Source organism: Macrobrachium nipponense, chromosome 8 (genome assembly GCF_015104395.2).
Source record: "Macrobrachium nipponense isolate FS-2020 chromosome 8, ASM1510439v2, whole genome shotgun sequence".
Classification (NCBI taxonomy): domain Eukaryota; kingdom Metazoa; phylum Arthropoda; class Malacostraca; order Decapoda; family Palaemonidae; genus Macrobrachium; species Macrobrachium nipponense.
This window is the reverse complement of record NC_087203.1, coordinates 117,386,070-117,413,367: the sequence shown is the minus strand read 5'-3', so window position 1 is coordinate 117,413,367 and position 27,298 is coordinate 117,386,070. Positions and strand designations below refer to the sequence as shown.

The window sequence follows — 27,298 nt, the reverse complement described above, 5'->3', positions numbered from 1 at the left end:
TCTATATATATTATATATGAAATATATTTGAATCACCGAAGTATACCGTATTTATATATATATATATATATATATATATATATATATATATATATATAGGAATACATTATATATTAATATAGGCCTACATTTTTTCTTAGACCATTAGCTAATATTGGCACTAGGCCTATATTTTTTCTAATGAGAACATTAGCCATTATTGGCAGTAATTCTACACATATATCTTAACATAAAACCAAATGATACACTTACTCTGACGAAAATAATTACGCAATATTACATCAGAGAGGATCACAGTCAGGTAATATACGCAGAAACTGACGCATATCACCAGACGAGCTTTCTCAAGTCCGATGCGTCAATTCTTCGCGGGAAAATTCTAGTTACGAAGTCCGTTACGTTGCTAGGACTCGTGAAAAGTAGCAGTGAAGAACTGCCTCTCTATTCCAGGATGCAATCTATCTTAGATAGCCCCCACCCCCCCCCACCCCCCCCCCCACCCCCCAGTGTTTTTTTAGACAGTTTTCACAGCTTATAAACTACATCTGCAGATAAACAAAACACGAATGAAATGAAATAAACCAGTACGAAATAAGATACAATTATATCTCGAAAATGAAGGCCTATATACATCATCACTAGCAATCCAATATCTGGGACATTTTTTAGGTTCAAACTTTCCTTTCCTCATTTGTTCAGCCAATGACAATGGTTGTTTTGGTTCCAAAAATAGTCTTTATTATTATGTTAATAATATACATCGCACGGAGATTCATTTATATCTGCACTCGGTTAACAGGATTAGATAGGCGTACATAGTCTTCTACATCTACTTAGGCATAGTCATCAAATTTTGGCTTCATACAAAGCAGGGACAAGTCAAGTTATCTAAGGAGCCTTCTAATGGTAACCTGTCATCAAAACCAATTTAACCAAATTCTAAACGCTAACATGTTTAAGTCTCTCCTCGCCCTAACTAATGAAGAATTTAGTTTTGTAATAGTTTCCCATAAGTATATGGTTTTCTGTAGTACTGTTTCTCGCAGTTTCCTGCGACCACCCCGTAATTGGATTCAAAACAGTTAACAGATAATATATATTATATTCAAACCCCATAGATATAGTATCGGGAAATTTAAATCTATCCAATTAATCTTTCAAGATATCAAATACTATAGTAATGTTGATATGTACGATTACGTTGTAATCATTACCCGGACTACCTCCTAATAGGTATATTCCCTCTTTGTATTGAGCCGAAAAATCTAGTCAACATGGTACTAGAAGCTTTCAATGTCCTTAAGGGACTATGCCTCACTTGTTGCATTGGTTAGGAGTGGTATTAAGAACTTTAATATACGTTGCAGTTTACAGGTGATGAAAAATATGGCGATAAAAAAAGATATAGATTGTTAGGTTCGTGTAGGAAAGTGTAGAAATTTTATGTTTAAAATTTTATTTTCAACTAACAAGGGCTCTTCTCAGAGGTGAACCGCACAGACCTAGGCTACCATAACACGAATTATTTCATTGGCCTAATGATCTACGTAGATGCCCAGTTCACAAGCTAAATAACAATGGACAATGTTATCTTGTTAACACATGCACGGAATCCCACAGAACAGAAAACGCCTCCCATTGTATGACTTGCTGATAACCTGCTGTGATAATTAGTGCCATGATTATAATTGTTTTCACGTCTGACTGGCAGCTACAGCGAGAGCCATTAAGTCTGGTGTTACTCACCCGCGTGTGTACAGTCATTCACCACACTGAGTATTTTTTTTTTTCTTTCTTTTTTTGTTTTTTTTACAATAGTGTGGATATTTTTTTCAACGATTCAAGATTTAAGAATGCAGTGCGCTCATTAATTTAGTGAAGAAAACATACATGGAGGAGTTATTTCAAACGGAAGCTTCAAGTAAAAGTGCGAACCGGGCCAGAAATGAATGATGGACATGCTTAAACCGAGTTTGTTTATAAAGCCATCATACTTTCTGCTTAGAGATATTTTGAAGAGAGCTTAGATATATTCTAAAAGTGAACTTCACGTGATATTTTTAAAAGGCTAAATTAATGTAGCTGAGCACTGTACGTATAGGCCTATCTACATATCGTCATACATTCAACGCGTTGTAGCCCAAACTTTTATAATAAAATTGCCTTTGCTGGGCCACTCTTATTCTATAGGCCTACTTTTACGGAATAACATCGAATGGGCTGCCAAGAACAAGTTAAATAAAAGATATCAGTTACTTTTATAGATTGTTCACTGATTTCTGGTCACAGAAACACTACAAGACTTAATTCCAGACCTACGCTATTGTAACTGTGGAATCAGCGTATATAAACTTAAAAATAGACCCATTATAATGTATATTGATACGGTTTTCTCTTCATTTTAATGCTCAAACAGATGAAATTGGACGAAACATAACAAAATATATATCACTGAAGCCCAAAGCCCACCTCTCTCTCTCTCTCTCTCTCTCTCTCTCTCTCTCTCTCTCTCTCTCTCTCTCTCTCTCTCTCTGTCAGATCAAATCCTAAGGCAATGACATGCTTTTCATTCTTCATTTTTAATATAATTTTTGCTTGTTTCAGGCTATATATAAATACACGGATGTTGGTACTAGACTTGTAATTAGCGGCTAAGTTGTGTAACAACATAAAACTATATCCAAGAATTCACATAATATAAAAAAAAAAAAAAAAAAAAAAAAAACATTTCTCGTGAAGCTGACAAACAAAGTGACCATGTTGCAGTGTAGGAAAGAATTCCTCGTGGTCATTTTAGCAAGCACTTTAACTGTGGCTCCAAAATCAGCCCTTGGATCGGGTAAGTGTTCTCGCTTGTATGTCTCTGAGGTGTCGGTAAGATTTAAAGAATTTTTTTTTATTCGAAAGAGTTGCAAAAAATGGGAGTCCTACACTTAACACAACGACAAATATGTCACAAACACAGTCTATAACTTGTCACATACATATCCCAAACACGTTGAAACCACGGTAACTACCGTAAGTGAAGAATGTTTCTTGATTTCGTGAAATTTAGGCTTTCTGTGCAATGACTGGATCAATGAACCTTTGAAAAATGCTGGATAAACATATGTAACACTGGTTACAGCTGACTTCCATTCAACATGTTTCTGATGCGTGTGCCATAAGTTGCTGACAGGTTTTACACGTTACTGCAGTGATTAGTAAGCTGACTTGTATTCAACATGTTTGTGAGGTGTGTGCCATAAGTTGCTGACAGGTTTTACACGTTATTGCAGTGATTGATAAGCTGACTTGTATTCAACATGTTTGTGAGGTGTGTGCCATAAGTTGTTGACATGTTTTATATGTTTGCAGTGCTTAATAAGATAACTTGTAGTAAGCAATGGTTATTTTTGTACTAATTAATTTATTCACTGTTCTGTCCCTTGACGGGGTCCACTTAGAGAGAGAGAGAGAGAGAGAGAGAGAGAGGAGCTTTTTTTTTTTTTTTTGAGAAGAAGAGAGAGAGAGAGAGTTGCATTACTTACAGTACACGCTTATAGCACCTGAATAAAAGCAAGTATAAATTTACCATGATACAACTAAACCATTGCATGAAACTTTGCAGTCTTTGGAACACTGCAGAGACTGAGAGAGGTAGACGACGCCCTTATCCACGCTGAAAAATCCCTAGATGATCTCTACAATCTGATCGAGACGGTCATTGGAACAACAACATCTGAGACGACATCTACGTCCTTAGAGCCTACAGAGTCTTCACGGGAAACAAGTAGCTCATTATTAACATCTACTGCTACTCCTTCGTCATTTTCAACAAGTGGAACTTCCACCAAAGGACCAACTACTCACCTTTCGGAGACTACATCTACATCCTCAGAGCCTACAGAGTCATCACAGGAAACAATAAGTTCATCATTGACAGTTACTGATACTCCGTCATTTTCAACAATTGAACCTTCTACCAACAGACCAAGTGCTTTGCCTCCCACGATCCTTCCAACATCTAACAGTTCCACAAGTCCACATTCTGTGTCTATTAAGAGAACTTCTGCAGGTGTAAGTTCCTCAACACCGGCTCAGAATACGCTACTCAACGAGCTTCCTATAGATACAAATTCTCTTTTACCAATGGCTTCATTTATCCGAGAAATCTTAAGGACTAAGAAATACGCAAGGAATGAAGCTCTGGTTTCAATATCTTCCTTATATCGTCTGTCACCGGGGTCGTTCTTGAAAACGACCCTCAGAAACTTAGTACACCCTCTTCTAGTTGGCAGTGAAAACAGTGCCTCTGGATTTTCCATATCAGGAAATGAAAAAAGTTTCCAAAGAATGAAAGAACTACTTCATGACAAGACGATCAAGGTATCTGGTCAAGAAGGTCTGTCTCCAGCTCTGACAAACTTAGACATGGCAACAGCTGGCAATCTGAGTGATTCTACCTTTGGGGAATTATTGTCCAGTGTCAAAAACTCACTGATAACTGGATTGAATAATCAGTTTCAATCATCACCAAAGGATCAATTCGTTATTAATTTGAAATGGTTACTATCGACATGGAAAGTTATGGAGAAAGAAGAAAAGACAAATAATTCGGAGGAAACAACTAAAATAAACACATCAGATAAAAAGGCTACAAAAAGCGTATCAGATAAAACAACTACAAAAAGTATATCTGAAAAAACAACTACAGTTACCACATCAGCTGACACAACTAAAATAACTACACCAGGAAAAACAACTAAAGTTACCACATCAGCTAAATCAACTATAATAACCACACCAGGAAAAACAACTAAAGTTATCACATCAGCTGACACAACTAAAATAACTACACCAGGAAAAACAACTAAAGTTACCACATCAGCTAAATCAACTAAAATAACCACACCAGGAAAAACAACTGCAGCAACCACATCAGCTGGAACAACTCAAACAACCACATCAGAGAGAACAACTAGATTAAGTACACCCTCTCCTACAGTGATGACCACGAGTACGACACAGGCCACAGTTTCCACAACACCTAAGACACCCGCATCATGGAGAAACGAAACAACTGCTGTTGTGCAGGCGATGCAACAAATTATGCTGCAGATCGACGATGGAAATGCTGACCACACGCACGCTTTTGAACTAGAGCAGTCGGCTAGTTTACTAGACGGCTTAGTTCTAGAAGGAAAAGAATTTGAAGAAGTTGGTCAACTGAATGTCAGCTCTGGTGATTTGGCCCAAGTGGCTTCTGTCAAGAAAGTTGCCCAGACCTCTGAAGAGACCATCAAAGAAAAGATTGATGAAGCAGAGGTTAGTTACTTTTTTAATCATACAGGGGTGATTATTATTTGATTATTTGCTGTTTTCTGTGTTATTGTTGTTTTTTGTAGTTTATCAACTGGAAATAGTTACTTTTTTTAGGGGGGGGCGAATTTCGCCAGTCATGTTGTAAACAATTAGTCAATGAATAGTTAATATATATACGTATACATATATATGCACCAGCTATCCTAATTGTTTAATTATATTTCCATCTGTTTATTTATTAATATGTTAATTTACTTCTTTTCTAATAACTAATCCCTTCTTTCTGTTTCCCATTACCTTCGGTTACTTCTTTCGAATGAACACTATAATATTCTTTGGAAGCTTGAATTTCTTAAAGTCAGAGGCCCCTTTGGTGGGCTTGTTCCGCATGAATAGGGTTTATCTTCTAACTATTAACAATAATAATAATAATAATAATAATAATAATAATAATAATAATAATAATAATAATAATAATAATAATAATAATAATAATAATAATAATAATAATAATAATGGTTAAGAAATTCGCAGTCTCGTGAAAACAAATTGTTAAAAATTTTTACATTTTAACGTTACACTGATGAGGAACACCGTTCAGGTGCTTGAAAGTCTTTGTTTTATATTTTTACATAGCAATATATTTTAATAATAATAATAATAATATATAATAATAATAATAATAATAATAATAATAATAATAATAATAATAATAAATGTCAGTGTGTTTCCGTTTTACAAAGAGGAATCACACCTTATTATAGCACGTCTTTAAACATATGTACGATAATATTCTCAAACCTTCGAGAGAGGTTATAAAATATCTTCTTTATATTTCCTTTTCAGAAAGACGAGCAGGAGTTGGTCGTGACTATAGTGATGCTTTCCCTGTTATTCGTCGCGGTCTTGGTAGCCCTAATCATAGCGTTCATTCGGCCCTGGTCAAGTCGGTTCAAGATTCCCAAAAGCAATGGCAGGTATGAATGCGAAGTATAATAATGAAGATCGTTCGAGTTAACTCATATATATATATAATATATATATATATATTATATTATATATATATATATATATATATATATATATATATATATATATATATATATACATATATATATATTACACATAAATATGTATATATTTTATACCAAAGATGTACACAATATGAAGAATGAAATCCTCTAAATTCAGTTACAAGATTAACAATGACAATAGACTGATCAGGCCTATATCAGGGGATTTCCTTGAGTAATCTATGAAACGCAGATAAGCGTATTTGATTTCTGATTTGTGTAAACTGGGGGCGCAAGAACCATGGTCACGACGACGAAAAGCTTTAGGATTATGGGTTTTCACTTTATTATTATTATTATTATTATATTATTATTATTATTATTATTATTAAACTGTCTCCATCCTTTTCCCACAATTTCAGGTCAAGACGCTCTGCCAACCCTACGGGTGATCCTGAACAGTTTGAGAACACCAGATACCAGGACAACGCCCAGGCGATGAGTCTAGGGGAGGTTCACACCAGGTCCGAGTGAACGAGACTCATTTTAAAGACTATTTTTTGTTTATTTTAAGGGTATTTGAAGCCACATTTCACTTTTCATATAAAAAAAAGCTTTTAAAGAGCGTTTTTTGTTTATTTGTAAGGACATTTAAACCCCATAAACTGGAGTGTTATTATTAATCGATTTTTTATACGAAGAAAACGGTGCTTGTCAACAAGTGTCGTCATCGTAAGACATTTAAGGGACGATTATTGCTTATCTACAAACTGCAAAGACAGATATGTCAAGTGACCATCTATCCATTGGCCCCGCCCACTTCTGTGTGTGTGTGTGCGTGCGCGCGCGCGCTGTGACAGTCTCTCACTGTCTCACATGCTCTACTTGCCTTACTCAGATGCTACTCAGACCTTGGGATGTTGCCATGTTGCCTTACCTAAAGAGAATGCTATTTCGAAATTATCTGGATTAAGTGTACGGCTGTTGTCTGTGCTTGCCACCAAAACTTTCTCATTGGCACCAAACAGCATATTCAAATCCTTAGCAATTCTATCATGGCCTGTTCATAAACCTCAGAACTAGATGGCATACAATGAAAGAACTTGCTTACAATCAAGTGCCCAAAGGATTTAGATTTTCTTTTGCTAGTTACAATATTTTTCAACGCTGTTCACGGAATAACGGGGGACTTTTCACAGCACTATTCAATTCTTCTAAGTCCAAACAAATTCCATCTTTATCCCCTTTAGTAACAAGCATTAAACTTCTAAGATAGGTTCATTCATACTTAGTGACTCTAATCTATCAAAATCATTCTTTTTATTTTTTATTTGGATTTAATAGCAAAAGGTACTGTCCTAAGTGCATGTAAGAGAGCACAGACCTACACATGAAGCTTCCACATATATATATATATATATATATATATATATATATATATATATATATATATATATATATAACAGGTTTTCGTGGCAGCAGAAAACTACCCTCGATCAGACTCCTCAAAATATTCGTTATTTTGCTCCTGAATCCAAAAATACCAGTTTTCGCCCGATATCAAAATAAATAAATGAATAAATATAAAATATGATCTAGCAACTAAACAAACACGCCTCCACGCATATTCAACACTTCAAACCCCCTCCCCCCCTCAGTCATATAAACTAATCGTTCACTTGGTTCGATTTTTACATTTCCCATTTTGGTGAAGGAAAAAAAAAAACATGTTCTATGTGAGAAATAAAGTCTAAATACAGAGTAGCGCGTTGTCTTTCTACCGCCTTGGTAATCATACAACTGACGAGAGCATTTGCTAAATTTACATAAAGTTTTATTAGGCCCACGAGGTTTATCACTTAACCAAGTGTTACGGGTTGAGGGAAAACTCTGGAACAACAACTAATAACAAAAGGAAATGCATTGTAACTAAAGATATACAGATACTGGCTGGATCTGAGCAAGCCATGTGTGCTTTGACAGCTCATAAATTATGTCTTAATGAGCATTCTAGGCCTATGGCATCCACGGTGCCTGAAAGAAATGTTTTTGTTTGTGTTTTTCCCCAAGCTTCCCGTGCTAAAGTAAAGTACAACCTTCATTTAAAAAATGTGTTTCAGTAAAATCTATGCCATAAGGAGTGTAACCAAAATATAGTACAAAGTAGACCTATACACAACAACCCAGCCCGCCATCACAATACGATTAAGGTATGGAAATCTATTAAGTAACAATTAAAAAACTGGTTCTTTTTTTCATGTAAGCAACGTATATTCCACAGGAATGTGTGAGCTTACGTGTTCTGTTTGTCTGAACGAGTACAAAGCAAATGAGAAATTGCTTAGAATGACAAGTATCAGGGTGAAGAACGCTTACCGAAGACAGTTAAGTCTTAAATGGCCGTTAAGGTAACCTACCATATGGCTGTTTTTGAAGCTGTTTAACAGCTTTCATTAGGCAATAATTTAGAAATAACAGCTGTAGACTATTATATCCATAAATAAGTGACCTACTATCGTCTACAAAAGATAGGTCTAGGTTATTTCTTGCACTCTTGCTTCCAAATCATTATCATTATAATAAATGGATCCAGTTAATTTCATGAGATAAAGCAGACTTTATTTACGACCCGGGGGCAATCAGATCATTGGCACCAACCCAGAGCTGACTTTGTCATGCTGATCAGTAATTGGTCACTATTAACATTCAGGTCTAAGTGACGCCAGACGTCTTGGCGTTTGGGGAAATATCCCGGACACGAGAAAATAATAAAATACTAGTTATCCAAAAATAAGGGATACTGTCAAAGTGAGCACATATTGTAACATTTCGCAAGTTTTGAAAAGTAAAACTGCTATTTCGCAAATAAACATGTTTAAATTCAGCTGACGATAAACGAGAAACGATGCAAACAGTAAACATTATACATGTGCAACGGTAGCTCATCGAATCCTGGTAACCATGGAATTTTTCAAGGGAATTCTTAAAAAAAACGAGACTCAGATAACAAAAAAAAACGAAGCCATAAAGCTACGTATAAACCAATAAAATGAGTCCATAGGCAACTAAAATAAAAGTAGATCACTCACATCTGCAAAAGTGTTGCAAGACCTAGTTTTAGCTCAACATTGTCTGAGGGGATTAGACGCATAGACTCTATGCAACATGAAATAAAAATGTCTTTAATGGACGTTAAATACTCTCGTAATTTGAACGCTTAATGCAACGTATGTTCGAATCTTCCACAGATTGGGAGTTATAAAATAGAGATCAGTGGAGTACGAGTGAGCGAATGTCATATACGTAGGTACGAGCTTATTAAAATTTCAATGATGTTTAAAACAAAAATTAAATGGTCTTTTAATTCATAAATAACAAGATCATATCACTAGTACGATTCCATCTATTACCAATATACTTATCATCTTAACAAGTGAACGAAAAACATAATTTAATCCAAACTCGAATGCACATGTAAAGTGTTTCAATTCGTAAATAATAAATATACTTATCTTGACAGACTTATGACAGCAATTTTAACTCACAATCGAATGACCTTGTAGACAGATGGTATAATGTTATTTGGTATAATGTTATTTACTTAAGACAATAAAATCGGTGTTTTAATTCAGAAACAATAAAATTATATCGTGACGCTTATTATAACAACGCTAAAATATATATCATTTTGACAGACGTAAAAAATGTAATATAATCCACACTCGAATGACCATGAAATCACTAAAACTGTTGCTCTCATTCACAATAGTTATATCTTGGCGCCGATTAATAAAAAAAAATAAAAAAATATATACATCACCTTGACATACTTAAAACAAAATACTCATCATCTAGACAAAATGAAAAAAAATTAGCGCATATGTGAATGCTCATGTAAACATTGACATAAGCGTTTTAATTCATAACATAATTATACTATGACGTCAAAAATATAAAAATAATAGTGTATATAAAATCTTGACAAATAACAAAATCCTTATCATCTTCACAAACAAATGAAAAAGAAAATTTAACTCGCACTCGAATGACCATGTAAACATTGAAACCAGCGTTTTAATTCATAATACACAAATAATAAAATAATATCATGATAACGATGATAAAAATTAAATATAAATATAGACATTACATCTTGACAAACGAATAAAAGTATACAACAAAATACTCATCATCTTGACAAACGAACTAAAACAGAATTCAACAATTTAACCCACACTCGAATGACCACGTAAACATTAAAATCGGTTTTTAATTCATGAATAATTAAATTACGGGATAAAATTACACCATCAAATAATTAGTGATTAAAATACTTGCAATACCACAGCTAAATATCGTTCACCCTGACAGACGAATGAAATGAATAAGTTTAACTGGCGCTCGAACGCCCATGTAAACAGATGGCCTACACAGCTCGTAGTTGAAGCCGTGGTCGTTTCAGAGGAGAGACTAAGCAAACCACGCCCTTATGCTCTCCGTCTATACGGTTACTATTTGATTGCAGCAGTGCTCGTCTCCGAGATATGATCTCAGCAGGATTATAGGCCTACGTGTGTGTGATTGCAACAGTGAGTGTTGGAAATTATATTGGAGGTTTTGTGCAGTAAAATGACATCCCTATCGAGCGGGTGCTCCCTTTTAGACATTAAGGTTAATGTTCGTGCGACTTGGTTTTGTTTTACGAGGCAGGTACGACGTACGTACTTACCAAGGCCTAGGTATATGGGCTTGGCATGGGCATCTGCCCCTCGACGAACGTCTCGCAGTTCTAACATTAATATTACGTCCATGCGTCTGCCTGCCATCTCTTTGTCATCTTGCCTCGAGGACGTCATTTTTGGTCAAGTGTAGGCCTGTTTTTTTCTTTTTTTTCTCTCTCTTTTTGAAGGGGGAGGGGAAAGGTGTTCTGGGCGGACACTAGGCCTGCATGCGTATCCTAGGCTTATCCCCTTATGCCATGGTACACCAGGCTTGCGTAGGCCTGTACATCTCTTTAGTTTCCATTTTACGTTTGAACAATGGCAGTTCTTTTGTCATTTTACCTCAATAATGTCTCCTATGTAGCTAGGTTAGGTTTTCTATGGTGCGGCGTAGCCCATGGTAGTTGTAGAGCCCGTGGGCCTAGGCTACCATACCCTATGCTGTCCTCGAAGTTTAATGTCCTCATGAATGCTAGTATGCTTGCAAGACCCTAATACTTGGGTCAAAGTAGTTATTTAGGGCCTAGGCTTTTCTGTGCCTTTAGTATACTAGTATGTATACACCAATTCACTACTGCCATGCTTAGGTTAGGGTTGCCTTTTGTTTATGTATTTTTGGTAATTATCATCTAGGGTAAATGACCGAGTGGTGGCATAGCGGCCATCGGCAGCAAATTCAAGCACTTCTTCGGGAAGGTGGCCACATTCCGGGACCGGTAGCTGCTATGTTGTTGCTGGGTCATTTATCCTTTACTGTTTTTCTTGATGTTTTCATGTCTTGTTTTTATGTGTATATAAGATATTTACTTTCTTTTAATTTTTTTTTTACATTCATCCCCGAGGGTGTGGTACATTATTTGCTTTACTAAAGGGGCGTGGTAGTAGTCTGTGGTTTACCTAGCTCTTGACCTCTGTAGTAAATACAGGCTGCTGCCTAGTTGCACTGGGAAAGATGGTTGCTGAAATGTGATTTTTGTACTGCGTTATCAAGTGTTCATAATTTTTCTGATATTTATTTTTCGTGGGAAAATAGTTATAGAATCTGGGATGCCCCAACTTGAGTTTTGTTTACTCGTGTACATGTGAGTGGCGTCTGCATAGCTAAAATTTGTCTGACTGTCAAAGCCATCGTTGTCACTTTAGTGCTAATAATTTAAAGTAATTTTCGTTGTATTCTGCTCAAAGAAGTGTATTTAAAACTCTTGCTTTGTCCCCATTTGTAGTCATTGTTCATACATAAACCACAGGGAGGATGGGGTACATGTACTAATTCTGAGCTCTCCCAAAGCATGTGCTAGTGGTTTACCACCCCCTACCCCTGCTTAGTTGACAGCTTTACTGGGGTACTGACAAACACTTCCAAACCTCTATATTCTTTGCAACCCATCTTTCAGTGCTGTTTCTGGACAGTAACTCACTGCTACCTGTGATTGTTGTTTTGCCAGCTCAGTACCCTTGTGGTACTCCTTCAGTGCTGCCTCCTTCCTTGATCTGTATATCAAGGAATGGACTATCGATGAGCGGTGGTATCTCCCCTCATTCACTGCAAATAAGCCTATTACTCTGCCTTGATCAAGGTCTTCTGATTTAAAGGCATGGAACTTTCTTCCTCGTAAGAGTTGTCTAGGCTCATTAGAATGAAGTTTTGCCCATCAAGACCTGTTCTAGTAGTCTAAACCTCGTTTTATAATACACTAGTGTTTGCTGAATTTTTACTTTTTCTTGTCTCTTTACGAAAAGTGACATATTTATTATTGCCGTTGCTTCATATGGCAGAGATTGTTCACTTTTAATCATTATGTGGAGCCGTTGCTTTATATGGCAGAGATTGTTCACTTTTAATCATTATGTGGAGAATTGTAAATTGTTGGCTGATCTTAATAATTTTATTTCAGATGAGTGGTGCTTGAAGATGGCTGCCTTATATGCTTGGGGTGCTAACAGCCATGGGCAGCTAGGTCTCGGCTTTGTCAGTGAGCAGGTTAGTCAAGAAAAAGATAAGTTTGCAGGTATACTTGAAAATGAATACAATCCTTTTGTGTGCAATTCATACAAGAAACTTATGTGCAGAGGATAATCTTCAACAGATAATTTAGGAGTGGAAAAAATAACAGATAATTTAGGAGTGGAAAAAATAAGTTGTGAAGTGGATTCGCCTAAATGCTCTTCTGATAAGTTATCACTATCATTATGACCCTCATTCTCTCTGTAATATCCATAGAGGGATAGCGCTATAATTGCACCCCATGGTGCACTGTAGGCATTACTAAAGTGTGTTTGGCAGCATCCCTACAGTTCCTAGCTGCATTCACATTTTAGCCTTTTACTGTACCTCCATTTCCACTTCCTTTCTTCAGTCTTGTACTGTGTATCATTTCCCGTATTTTCTGGATCTCTGTACGTATTGCTGTCCAAGCACTGCAGCTAAATGGACGGAAGTGTGCCAGTGCAGCTTGGCAGTCTATAAACTTTATAAATAATCAATCGGTCACTTTTAGTTTATAATAACGAGTGTATCTAGTGATTCACCTCACTCTTATTTAATGTGACCATACAATGTATAAAATTTAATTTACTTATTATGGCCAGAAAGGTGATTTAGATTAGTGCTTTAACAGAATAAACAAAAGAAAAAACCCTGTACCAGTTTGATTTGAATAAAGTCAAAGGTTGCTAATAGTGCCATAAGAATATTCTTCTTCAGACTATATCTGTATAATGTGAGAATTGTCCAATTACACACTTTCCTGAAAGGCTGCATAGTATCAAAGGATGCATCATGACCCAGACTCCATGGTATATGGATAACGTCAATGCAGTTTACAGGGAGTTGTATAAAATAATAAATATGATGCAAGAACTCTCTTATCAAAAGGTGATTCAGAGCCTTCAACAAAGTTCATATAAATGAAAGTGATTGTATATATGTTTATGATGTCAGTCATGGGAATTAAAACAAAATACAAAATTATACTGAGTACATGGCCATGAAGAGTGCAAGATTATTTTGCCTTTATTCTGAAACATTCTCAAACAAACTGCTGTACTCTGTATACACAGAACGCAAAACAAGATTAAGTAGTACTACAGTATATGTAAAACCATTTAATGCCTGCAAAGGTTATTACATTTTGAGTGTAAACTCCAGATGAGGAGCAGCTGTCGTAGACTAAACTAGGTACTGGATTAACAAAGCAAAGGCTAAATGTACAAAGAAAGAGGTACTGATAACCTTTAGTTTACCTATTAATTCTACTGTGAACACAGTGTAAAATGGGGTCGATACCAACTTGAATAGATTTCCATAGCCAATATTATTATGCCTTGTTATTTTACTGCTATGGGTCCAGTCTGGTGTAAGAAGAGCATTATTCCTTTTGTCCAGTGCTACCTGAATATTTATGTTAACTTATTCTGAGATTTAATTCCTAACTCACCAGGCCCAAATAAAATGCTCAACACACACACACACACACACAGGATTTAGTAAACAACGTTGCTACTCTATAAAGAATAATCTGTTATACAGTTGTCTTTTACTGCAGTTTACAAAAAGGTTATATTTTTAATTGAATACCTTTAAGTTTCATTTGATAGCTCAAATTCGATAAAATGACACAAAGAACGAGTAATTTCAGGTAATTTTTTCTTGCTGTTACCTTTCTAGTAAAATGTCTGTAGTTATATTGCAACAGTTCTCCAAAATATGAGCTGGCTAACACAAGGCCATACCTATATTTTTAATGTTTTGTAGTTCATTATTCAGGAATTCAGGACTCGCAACACATAATGCTTGCAGGAGCCTTGAGGAGAATACATTGATTTTCATGTTAATAAGCTTAAATATCTGTTGCTTTTCTAACTGTGTGATGCAAAGGGGACAAGTGAAATTCTGCTAACCCTTCTTTCTTACAGTAATACTTTGTTCTGGTGAATGACATTTAATTTTACTTGAAATTTCCAGATTCAGCATCAAAAGAATGACAATTGTACTACCATTATTAGTAAATGTGACTTGTGGCACTGAATGTTGGGTGAAAATACTGAATTTAATATAATTTGAAACATTCAGGCTCAATGAGCCAAATTAATGGCATTAAATTATGTAGATGAAAAGGTCTAATGGATGAGTACCTACCATGCCTGCATAAGAAATATTATGAATGAATAAGTAACTATTTTAGTTTTTCTTTGTTTACATGGGGAATCTGATATGTTTTTGCTACACCTAAACTAATTATCCTTAAACTTTCAGGTTACTTTACCAACACGTGTCGAAGATCTTCCAGACAACATCAATGAGGGGAGCATTCGTATGGCAGTTGGAGGAGGTGGACATACCTTTTTGCTTACTGCTCAGGGAAGACTCTTTGGTGCTGGATGGAATACCTGTGGACAGGTTAGAAGTATTTTATTTTGATGTTATAGTGTGAGTTTTTTACATAGAAGTTGGAAGCTGTGTACTACAGATACTGTACTACAGATATCCCTTGAGTGATGACAATTTGACTTACAAATTTTGTAAGTTACAACATTTGTCAATTATCAAAACAATAAATTAGAATACAGGCGGCCCTCGGTTAGCGGCAGGGGTTTCCGTTCCTGGCCACCGACGCCAAGCGATTTTCGACGCTGAGCGATTTTAAAGCCTACGGCCGCCGCACACCTTCTTTCGAAACTCTAGACCCAGTCAAAGGCGCCGTAATCCCACAACGGCACAATAAGTAAAATTATATTTATGCAGTATAGTACTATAGAATTTACTGTACAGTACATGTGGGTGTCTAGAGTATGTAAAGATATAATAAAGTTTATACAGTGTACAGGTATCTGTAGTGTTCAGGTTACGATCATTAGTCTTGATAGTTCGATTTTATGAGAGATCAAATTACAATGGCCTAACTTTATCCATCTTCTAGTTACATAAGTTCAATAACAGCAAAAGAGAATGGTGAAAGTATGGTTTTAACGTTATACTCGTTGCGTGAACGTGTACAACCATGAACAACCTAACGAGAAACGACTTTTTTTTTTTTTTTCTAAGTACAACCGAACTGGATAACATCTGTTTGGCTTGTATTTCGATCATCGTACTACAGTGCAACATTACCGTATTTGTTATAAATGGCGTTATGTATAGAATAGAACTGAGATATCTTAATGTAATAACTTTATTCGCTATAGATCAGAGATCAATATAGATTAAAGATCAATCGGGAAATATACCGTTAAATTTAAACCTAATTATGACTGAAGCTGAGAAAACTGTTCAAGCTGCTAATGACTATTATCGTACATCGGCAACAAGGATAAAACTGCAGTAAACGTCTGCCATCACACACAACCATAGATAAAATTGGGATAAAATAATTTTAATCAAAACTACTGTGCTTGAAAGAACACATTTTACTGTTGGTTTCACGCCGATATAAGATAAATAACGTAAAGTTCGTATTACGATGATATAAAGGACTACGTATTGCGAACGGAATCACGTAATTTGTTACGCAATAAACATGCCGCCAACGTAAACTGTTAACGAAAAAATAGTAGTTCACATTCACAACGAGGCATATTCAATAAATATTTCCACCTAAAAACACGCTGTATAAGGAAAAATAACTTTGTCTCATATAAGTCAAGTATCTACATATTCGTTTATGCTAACTAGAAGCAAGAGCATTCGCTCAGAATTGCGTTATGGTGAAACAGACTCGTATTCATCAGCTGATTTCAAACCACAACATTGGCCGCTCCGCGGAATACGGGCTTAAGTTTGCCGTAGTATTTTAAAATACAATACTATGAGAATACATACAATAATGTATAACTTTTTAAAGGATTTATGGAAAAGATGCATAATTAATAAAATAACACAATGCATTTTTCGGAACTGGCGGACAAGAACGACATGAAAAACCATCCCCTGACAACGTGGGAGCGTAGTTACAAAGGCTGCCTTAATTTGTATCTTATTTCTGTACAAAAATGAAAAATACCTTTACGCAATATATTTTCACACAATTTTAAACATAAAAGCATAAACATTTGAAAAATCGACACATCGATCGCTAAATTTGCACTTTTCTCTCTCTCTCTCGCTCTCTCTCCTACATCTCTCTCTCTCTCTCTCTTATTTAACTCGTATATTTTTTGGAAGAGCGGCAGACGGCGGCAAAAAAAGTGCAAATTAGCGATCGATGTGTCGATTTTATAATGTTTATGCTTTTATTTTATTTAAAATGTGTATGAAAATGTATTACGAATAGGGTATTTTTATTTCTGTGCAGAAATTTGATAAAAAGGCAGCTTTGAAATCTCCCCTTCAGTTATCGACTACGATGTGTTTTTCAAGTTCGTTCTTGTATGCCGCGGCGGCATACAAGAACGAACTTGAAAACACATCGTAGTCGATAACTTGAAGGGGAGTTTTCAAAAGCTGCCTTTTTTATCATATTTCTGCACAGAAATAAAAATACCCTATTCGTAATACATTTTTCATTCACATTTTAAACATAAAAGCATAAACATTTATAAAATCGACACATCGATCGCTAATTTGCACTTTTTTTAAATCGATATTTTCGGAAGAGCGGCAGGCGGCGGCTTACAAGAAAGAACATGAAAAAACATCGTATTTGCTATCGTGAAAGGGCAGTTTCAAAAGCTGCCTTTGTATCATATTTCTGTACAGAAATAAAAATGCCTTTCACGTAATACATTTTTCACACCACATTTTAAACAAAAGCATGAACAATTATGAATCGACACCTCCATAGCTAAATTTGCACTTATGTAACTCGATATTTTCGGCATAGAACAGCGTCAGAGGCATATATTTTACCCTAATACCTACGTAATAACTCTCCATAAAATTTGTTAATATAATTTGCATAACCTTTATGGTCTGAACGACATTTCTACATATGTATGAACTCGTTAGACAACGGCGCTAGCGGCGCTGTTAACTGAAATTTGTGCCGTAAAGATACCTTTAAAATGCCTTATTTTTTTAATGAATATTTTTTGACGACCGCCGTAAAACCGATTCGCCGTTGAGTGATTGCGCCGTTAACCGCGGGCCGCCTGTATCATCAAAACAAACATTTTTAGTGGGTGATTCCATTAGGTAGAGATAGCACTGTGCAGTGCAAGATGTACATAGTTTTGCAGGCGATGCTAATAAATTTCATTAACTATTACAAATGTAGAAACAAGGGAACCGATGCCCCTTTTCTCTCCAAACTGTCTAGACATTTGTACCTTGATGGTATGAAAAACTACCTGAATAGAAAAAAAATAGATGCATCAACTCTAGAAAATATTAAATGGGCCACAGATGATTGAATATTATCCAAACTTGTATCAAGAATTTAATAATAGAGGGAGAATTAACACAGTTGAGCTCCAAATTTCATCAGTAATTAAATGGAAAGTATTTTGAACTTTGTGGCATTCACGTTATGTAGTAACCTTACATGTGCATAATATAGGTTGCATTTTAAGTTTATTCCTTTATAATTGATATTGTTTCCTAATTTTAATTATGCAACTTACCCAGTAATTACATAGCTATAGTTTTTCTGTTATTCGCAGCAGTATAGATTCAAAATTCGCGGTAGCGACACCGGTAAGTGTGTAGGTGACACAGTCTCCCCCCCCCTAGCGAGAAGGTTAGGAACACACGCCAATTAGCTCATTCCATTTCTGCGACTCCTGGTGTAAACGTCTGGTGTCGGCAGCAGTTATTCAATTTTCACCGGTCATTTACCAGAATTCGGTATACAAACCGATAGTGGAATAACATCAACTGGAAGCTTCAGGATGAGTTTTTTCTTTGTTTTACAGTGTTCCCCCCGTATTCGCGTTCTCCGGATTCGCGGATTTTTCTTTGGAACCTATCTAGAAATTATTCGCGGACGGACTCGCCCATTCGCGGAATTTTCCAACGAAAATAATCACTAATTAGTGTATTTTGATGTTTATTTTCATGACTAAATACATTTTTATGATACAAAACTGATTTACTAATTTTCAAATATTAATTTTTATGCATGACACTTACCTGGCAGGTATATATATAGCTTATCCTCTTGACGCACTGGCAGAATTTCAAAACTCGCGGCAACCGCTAGTACACTGGTAGTTCAGGTGATGGCCACCCCGTTCCCTGTGGCGCTGGTACTTGGAACTATTCCCGTTTTCCTCAGATTTTCTCTGCCAGCCGAACCGGCAACATCGTTGTTGGTTCTCTGATAGAATTTCCTGCTCGTTGACTGACTTTTTGGATATTGGTATCGTATTCACGAAGTTAGCGTGGCAATCGCATTGGTTTGGATTTTGATTTAGTATGTCTGATTCAGGAATATGTTTTAGAGTTTATGTTGAAAGAAGGGTGTAAGGTGAGACTGCCGAAATCATCGGTAGATCCACATACTATTTGTAAGAAGTGTCGGGAGTTTGTATGTACGTGGGACAATAGGTGCAATGAATGTCAGTGTCTGAATGAGAAAGAGTGGAAGGCTCTTATGAAGTATGTTGAGAGATTAGAAAAAGATCGGGTTAGAAGATCTGTCTAGGAGTGAGAGATCGGGTCTTCGAGTAAGCCTTTGGGAATGAATCTTTGCATGTGTCTTCTCCAGCTCATTCACATGTAGACGTAGCACCTTCCCCTCAGGTTTCTCCTGCGCCCGTTGCTGTATCTGAGGATACTACTGATCCACAAATAGTGAAAGTGTTCGCTGCCCTTGCGTCCATGGGAGATCAAATTAAACGATTAACAGACAAAGTGGAAGTGTTTAGTGACAGTGTTGTGGATGGGCGCCTGATCGTCCCTCTCGTGCTCCTAGACCGAGACCTCTGTCAAGCTCCCCAGACCCAAGGGAGAAGGCATGTCGACAGTCGAAGGGAGGCGAGAGGGGTTTACTCGCGATCAGTCGTCCCTTCAGGCAGTCCTGTTGCTTCCCAGGCTGCAGCAGTACGCCATGGAAAAGGCGATACTGGGAAGTGCCGTTATTCATCGGATAGTTCGGCGTCAGGAAGGAGTATGCGTTTCGCGGAAGTATCGCGTCCTCATCAAGAGGTCATACTTTCCGTCGTCATCACAGGATGAAAAGGGCTGTTGATCAAGAAGGGTGGAGTAGCCCCTGAGATTTTTTCATCGGGAGGATGAAGAAGTTATCCCTATCAAAAGGAAGAGGATTTCTCGTCAGTTTGAAGTTTCTAGCGGTGCGGTGAGGTGTTTCTCCGCTTAGAGGAACTCCACTGCGTAGACCGCAGGTTCGCTCGCCTCTCCGTGTTAGCCCGGTGCGTCCCTCGATCTCCTCATCTCAGGAGTCTCGTAAGGAAGCGGAGACGAAGGAAGTTCTGCGGGACATGCAGGAGAGATTAGCAGTGATTGTCCAATCATGAGGAGAAGCCCGAACAACCTTCGGTTAGAACGTAAGGACTCGTCTCTCCCAGTTAAGTCCTCCAAGAGGACGCAGGACGTGCAGCACAAGCCAGGACGCCAGTGCATCCCTAAGAAGGACGAAGCAGTGCAGGACGCAGGACGCAAGAGAAGAGTGATGGACGCATACGTTCAAGAGGACGCAGGACGCAGGCGCAGCAAGTCGAAACTTTTTCTCGACAAGGAAGAGAGGAGTTTTACAAGGAGACAGCTCCGCATTCGCTCTCTAAGCAGGCTCTGCTTAAGGATCCCGCTTTGGAGAGTCATCAGGATCTTGGTTTTCAAGATATTTCTTCGCAGGAGGAAGAATGTGTGGAGAGTGCGGAGAGGACAAGAATGTGGAAGCTCCTTCCTCGGACTACAAGAGACTAACAGAGTGCCTTCTTTCTTTGTTTGAAGGAGATTTTCAGCCTTCAGGTCCGCCATCGCCTTTGTCTCAATTTTCGAAGACGAAGACAACCAAGAAATCGTCGTTTTTTGAAAATGACTTTGTCTATTTCCGGCCAAGAAAGCCCTTCAACGCGTAAATGAGTGGTTGGAAGGAGAAGAGAGAGTCGGGAAGACTTCTTTTGCTTTTCCTCCGGCCAAGTTGGCTTCTAAGTCTGGTGTTTGGTATGCTACGGGGGAAAGTCTTGGCCTGGGAGTTTCCTGCCTCCTCCCAGGGAGACTTTTTCCAACATAGTGGACAGCTCCCGTAGACATGCTTTACATTCAGCCAAAGTGTGGTGGACTTCGTCAGAGTTCGACCATTTACTCAAAGGTATCTATCGGACTTTTGAGGTTTTTAATTTTCTTGACTGGTCGTTGGGGGCCCTGGCGCGGACTTCAGAGATGGAAGATTCGTCAGAATCGAGTTACCGAGAAGTATCATGTCCTGTATGGATAAAGCCTTGAGAGATGGAGCTAATGAATTGGCTTCACTTTTTACAGCAGGCGTTTTGAAGAAAAGACATCTTTGTGCTCGTTCGCTGCTAAAGGAGTCTCGAATGCGCAAAGTCGGAGTTGATGTTCTCTCCTCTTTCAGGACAGCTCTTCCCTCAGGATATCATTAAGGACATCTCGCTCTCCCTCACTCAGAAGGCTACTCAGGATCTACTAACGTCTTCTGTAAGGAAGTATTTACCTGCTAATGTAATGAAGAAGACTCCGAAGGATACAAGAACATCACAGCAGCCCTTTCGGGGTAGGACTTTTTTCCCGACCAGCATTTAGAGGGAAAAGAGTTCCAGCCAAAAGAGGTTCGAAAACCTCCCAACCAAGCAATGAGTCAGAAGTCCTCCAGACTTGTGTGGGGGCCAGACTTTTAGACTTCTGGGAAGTCTGGGTAAGCAAAGGAGCGGATCCTTTGGTCTGTAAAGGTAGCGAAGGAAGGATACAAGATCCCCTCTCTCAAGAAACCACCTCTCGCTACAGCCTCCCGAGAGCCCTAGGGGCTCTTTAACAGACAATCGATTTAGAGAAGAGAGAGGGCTCTTTGGCATCAAGTTGTCAGCATGTTAGAAAAGGGGGCCATAGAACCTGTTTCTGGATCATTAATCCCCAGGTTTTTACAAACCGTCTGTTTCTAGTACCGAAGTCATCAGTAGGGGTTGGAGGCCCAGTACTGGACGTAAGTCAGCTAAACTTGTTCGTAGAAAAGACCAAGTTTACGATGGAGACGAACGATTCAGTACTGGCTAGCGGTACGACCAGGGGACTGGATGGTAACGCTGGACCTTCAGGATGCGTACTTCCATATTCCGATTCAATCCAAGGTCCAAAAAGAAATTTTTGAGATTCGTGATCCAGGACAGGATTTATCAATTCAAAGCACCCTTTGCTTCGGTCTGTGCACGGCTCCTCAATTTGTTTTTACAAGAATGATGTCGAATGTGGGCGAAGTGGCTTCATTTGTTTAAGGTTAGGGTCAGAGTCTCTCTCTACCTCGACGATTGGCTCATAAGAGCACAATCAAAACAGCAATGTCTGGAGGACACGAACATCACATTGGAGTTAACTCAGCAGCTGGGTCTGATGGTAAACCTGAAAAAGTCACGGTTGATCCCCTCTCAGGAGCTAGTTTATTTTGGGATTCTGATATCCTCAGTGACTTTTCGGGCTTTTCCGTCACCCGAAAGGCAGACCATGTGCCTGCGGAAAGTGCAAGAATTCCTATTGAAAGACCAATGCTCGGCTAGAGAGTGGATGAGCCTGCTGGGGACACTCTCTTCGTTAGAGCGGTTCATTTCACTAGGGGAGACTTCACATGAGGCCCTTACAGTTCTTTCTGAACGAAGTCTGGCCAAGAAGATCGCAACCAGATTCCTTCCGGTTTCCAATTCCTTCAAAGATAAAGGAGGAATTAAAGTGGTGGCTAGTTCCGGGGAGGTTGTCAGAGGGTACGTCATCTCCAGCAGAGGAACCCAGACCGGATATTATTTTTCCGACGCATCAGACGCAGGCTGGGGACGACGCTGGGCCCTCGAGAGTCAGGCCTTTGGAACGAAGAAGAGAAGCATGGCACATAAACAGGAAGGAACTGATGGCGATCTTCTTGGCTCTGAAAGCGTTCAGACCGTGGATCAGCGGCAAAGTGGTGCAGATCAACGCGGACAATACCACAGCTCTGGCATGTATACGAAAACACAAGGAGGAAAACCACTCGGTAGTCCCTTTGGCAACTTGGCAGAGAAAACGTCACCCTGCTCACCAGGTTCATTCAAGGAGAAAGAACGTCAGAGCGACCTGTTGAGCAGGGACGGACAAGTGCTTTCCATGGAGTGGATGTTGCATCTTCAAGTATGCCAGAGACTGTGGAAGCTCTGGGGCACACCAGTAGTGGAATATCTTTTCGCTACCGCAGTGACGAAGAGGTTACCGAACTATTGTTTCTCCAATCCCGGACCCGGGATCTTGGCAGTCACAGTCGATGCCTTCCTACTAGATTGGACGGGTCTAGATGCGTACGCATTTCCCCCGTTCAAGATTTTAGAAGGGTAATGAAAAAAATTCAGAGAAAGTCGAGGAACAAGGCTGACTCTGATAGCCCCATACTGTCCGCCCAATCCAAAAGTGGTTTCACAAGAGGTACTGGATGGCAGTTTGGAATTCTCCGAGAAGTCTACCTACGAGAGTAGATCTTCTCAAACAACCCCACTTCGACAGGTTCCACAAGAACACCCTCGCTCTGGGTCTGACTGCGTTCAGACTATCGAAAGACTTGTCAGAGCGAGGGGGTTTTCTAGAGAAGCAGCAAAGGCAGTTGCAAGAGCACGAAGGCCATCAACTATCAAAGTGTACCAGTGGAAGTGGGAGAACTTCCGTAAATGGTGTAAGAATCGGAAGTTGTTCCGACACGGCATACAAACCTTCGGTCCTTTTACAATAGGAAGGTACTAGCGGCAGCTGGATAGGTCGTAAGCTTTCGAACAAGGGGTTCGGTAGTTAACTGCTTGTCCGACAGGCGCGCGCGACTGGGAGGTAAAACAAACCACTTTTGCTTTCTGCCTGCTGGCGTGTAGACGTGTATCATCGCTCTACTGCCCGCTTCATGTCGTTGCTTTCGCATGGTTGTGTTTTTTTTCTTTTTCTATTTATCTAGTGAAACTGAATTGTAAGTACAATCATTTCATATTTATTTCCATTGAATTCAATTGTGAATTAAAGGATCTTGGTTTCTCCACGCCCTCCGATTACCCGAGTGCCGGGACTGAAGGGCGTAAGTGCGGGAATTCATTTTCCCAGAAATGATCCTCGTATTGTGTATGCTCGGTGCCGAGAGGCGGGAGAGCGCTCGCTCCGAGCTTATATTTTGCTTGGAAATGTGTAGATGAAAATCGTAAGTAAGTGCCCTTTTCATTTATATTTTTTCACCTGTATGCTCGTTGCCGAGCGAATGCGCTCGCACGAAAACTTATTCTGTATGGAAGTGGAATCGCAAGTACAATATTCTTTTTCATTTTCATATATTTATTTTGATCGTAGCAATACTCATATTGGATCAGTTTCCGCTCTTACCCGGAAATTGATCCTTTCCCCTTTTTATTTGAATGAAGTGAAATCGCAAGTGCAGTTCTTTTTCATTTTCATATTTTATTGAGATTGCATTATTACTTGGATCAATGTTTCCGTATTTCCCGGGAATTGATCCTCCCCTTTTTATTTTGTATGAAGTGAAATCGCAAGCGCAGTATTCTTTTTCATTTTTTCAATATATTTTGATTGCATCAATTCATTATGGATCAGGTTTCCGTTCATATCGGAGAATTGGATCCTTTTACCCTTGCGCTCGGTACCGAGGGCGCAAACTGCGCTCGCTGCTCCGAGCCCTTATTCATTTTGAAGTGAATCGTAATGCAAGATTCTTTTTCATGTTATTCCTTTTATTATTGATTGCATCAATATTTATTTTGGTTCAAGTTCCGCTCAGTCAGGGAATTGATCCTCTTGCCCTTGCATTCGGTGCCGAGGGCACGATTGCTCTCGGGCTCTTATTATTATTGTTGGGTACATGGGTGCTGTGCGGGGGTGGGGAACGAGAATCCCTCCCCCCCCCGCTAAGCTCCCACAGATGGCCCTTCCCCTTCGGGGGGGAGGTTATCTGGGTTCTTCTCCTCGCCCGATCCGTCGAGCGCGGGGGAGGGCGCTCGGTGCCCGATGTACAATTGTATTCGGGTCTCTTCCCGCCTCGTTCGGTGTGGGGCTCACCCCCCCGCGCGAGGGGACTTCCCCCCCACTAATCACTACTACTATTATTTCCGCAGGTGCTATTGCCACGAGGGTGGAACTTGGTGAGGTATGGGCGTCCTTCGATTTGCAGGGCGTGCCTAGTGTCCAGGGGCGGCGGTTCTATGTCTGGGCCTGCTGCGGTCACCCATGGAGTGGTGACCACGACAACGATATCGACTCCAGGTGACGACGTCCCTCCTCACCTGGTGTACTCGCCTCACGTGGTAACAGTCTTGCCTACAGCCGCTGTGAAGTGCCGTTCGCCGTACCGAGAGGGGGGCGTGCCGCGACCACACTTCCGCTGCCCTAGAGCTCGCCCCTGGACCTACCGCCGGTACCAGGATGTTGCTGGCTGCTGCTCCACCTCCTGTGTTTCCGGTGCTGCCTGCCGTACCTGCCGATTCTGTACTGACTGTCCATGCAGTTGCTGCGCTGGCTGTCCCTGCCGTTGCTGCGCTGGCTGTCCCTGCCGATGCTGTGCTGGCTGTGCCTGCTGTTCCTGAGATGCCCATACCTGCTGACGTCGTCCCTGTTCGTGGTGGTACTACCCCAGACTTTGGTCTGTCTGTACAGGTGCGTCCGGGCCCTGTGGCTTCGGCTACAGCAGCCCCGGCTCCGCCTGGATGGCAGATCTTACGTCTGTCCTGAGGAAGCTGACGAAGAAGAGAGGAAGGGTGTCGTCGTCGTCGTCTTCATCTTCTTCATCGTCGTCGGCTGCCGCCTCTTCCCCTTCGACTTCTAAGGCTTCACAGCCGAGGAAGAAGAAGGTTGCCTCCTCCCTCCTAAGAAGTCTCCCTCGGGAGGTACCGAGTGTACGGTCGCCTACCAGCGACCGTGCAGCCAGGAACCAGACCTCTGAGCCCGCTCAGCGTCAGGTTCACGGCACGGAGCGGAAGACTGGTGACAGCCGCTCACGCGACTCTCACCAGACCAGCTCTCGCTCTCGCGGCGACCAGCTGGCTACCCGGGATGACGTGACGGTCCACGACCGGCCACGGGCTGAGGCTGGGAAGAGGTCCCCCCGTTCGCCGGTGCCAGCCACGGCTGGAACCAGCGACGTGACGTGCCGTGAGGACAAGCACCGGTTTTTTTTTTCTCACTGTGACAGTGGAGCCTGCAGGTCGCCTGACCGTCGCTCTCACAGAGAGCGATCGGGTACGGCAACCAGCACCAGCTCTTCTGACACTCGAGGTCGGGGCCGCTGTGCTCAGTCCAGCCGTTCTCCACAGCGAGACGGTTCGACCAGGCCTGCAGCTCGATCGCCACCGCGGGTTGACGATCGCCTGCAGCCCTCCAAGCCTGCTGGTTCTGCCAGCGAGCGAGGAGGGAGCGTCAGGTCTGCCTCTCCCGTACCTTCAACCTCCTCGGGTTACACCGGGAGGAGCGAGGTATTGAGGAGTGATCGTGAGGGGTGCGCCCCTCATGATCCCACCACGATGCCCTACGTGCCAGGCACGGTTCTTGGACCGGCCAGGACGTATGCGCAAGTGGATGGAGAAGACCGAGAGGGCTGTCGCTGTTCCCCCTTCTTAGGAGGAAGGTTCTCGGAATATGCTCTTGTTCGAATGGATTAACGTTCCTACTCTGGCAAGTTGATGTGACTTCCGAGATCCAGAGGAACTTTGCCGAGGTTATGGCGCTGATTCGTCAGCACAACGACCTCGGGGAAGGATCGCCGCTCCCACCAGCAGAGCCACGTCTCGGCTCGAGTCGTTTTGTGGGGCCGAGAGGGAACCCAAATTGACGGTGGGTCTGCCGCGATCGGAGCTTGCGGACTGTGTTGAACCAGGTAAGTCTCTCGTCTCCGGACAAGAAGGCTCTCTCAGTTCTGCCGTCGAACAAGCTACTTCACACCCCTCCTCTACTGGGACAGAGGCGTTTTCTTCTACGTGTCTTCGGACACCGTATTTGAATACCCCTTCGGTCCTCTTCTGTCAGGTGTCGATCAGCCCCACCCAGACGACGTTCACAGTGGCGGCAGACCCTTACCTACAGTATGAGTTCGTAACCCTCCTCGGGGGAAAACGAAAAACTTTTCTCCTGACTATACGTTTTCCCAGGCTCTGAGAGGCCATCGCCGTAAGGCGATGGCTGCTCCTTTTCTT

At 40.3% G+C, this 27,298-nt stretch overlaps 2 protein-coding genes across 4 annotated transcripts in view; both read left to right on the top strand.

The window, feature by feature from the left end:
• The first annotated feature begins 2,689 nt into the window (after window positions 1-2,689).
• LOC135222994 (mucin-2-like) lies at window positions 2,690-6,994 on the top strand. 2 transcript variants are annotated; one of them, XM_064261503.1, is made up of 4 exons: window positions 2,690-2,839; window positions 3,611-5,307; window positions 6,151-6,281; window positions 6,740-6,994. In XM_064261503.1, exons 1-4 carry the CDS (start codon window positions 2,758-2,760, stop codon window positions 6,849-6,851), a joined length of 2,022 nt encoding a protein of 673 aa, XP_064117573.1. In that variant the 5' UTR covers window positions 2,690-2,757; the 3' UTR covers window positions 6,852-6,994. The 2 variants fall into 2 exon arrangements, with proteins under 2 accessions (XP_064117573.1, XP_064117574.1); XM_064261504.1 differs by lacking the exon at window positions 6,151-6,281.
• Window positions 6,995-10,720: 3,726 nt separating this feature from the next.
• Window positions 10,721-27,298, top strand: part of LOC135222993 (secretion-regulating guanine nucleotide exchange factor-like) — a 33,787-nt gene continuing 17,209 nt past the window's right edge. Inside the window, exons 1-3 of one of the 2 annotated variants that reach the window (XM_064261502.1) lie at window positions 10,721-10,906; window positions 12,934-13,019; window positions 15,294-15,437. In XM_064261502.1, the coding sequence (XP_064117572.1) occupies window positions 12,951-13,019; window positions 15,294-15,437 (213 nt within the window). In that variant the 5' untranslated portion in view covers window positions 10,721-10,906; window positions 12,934-12,950. Of the gene's footprint in view, window positions 10,907-10,977; window positions 11,186-12,933; window positions 13,020-15,293; window positions 15,438-27,298 lie in introns of those variants that run through there. The other variant, XM_064261501.1, reaches the window with a different exon arrangement.

Bases quoted from the DNA above. Each gene is read 5' to 3' on its own strand.
- LOC135222994 (XM_064261503.1), top strand. From the start codon at position 2,758: ATGTTGCAGTGTAGGAAAGAATTCCTCGTGGTCATTTTAGCAAGCACT. The intron at 2,840-3,610 runs GTAAGTGTTCTC...GAAACTTTGCAG, and splicing joins AAAATCAGCCCTTGGATCGG to TCTTTGGAACACTGCAGAGA. The intron at 6,282-6,739 runs GTATGAATGCGA...CCACAATTTCAG, and splicing joins ATTCCCAAAAGCAATGGCAG to GTCAAGACGCTCTGCCAACC.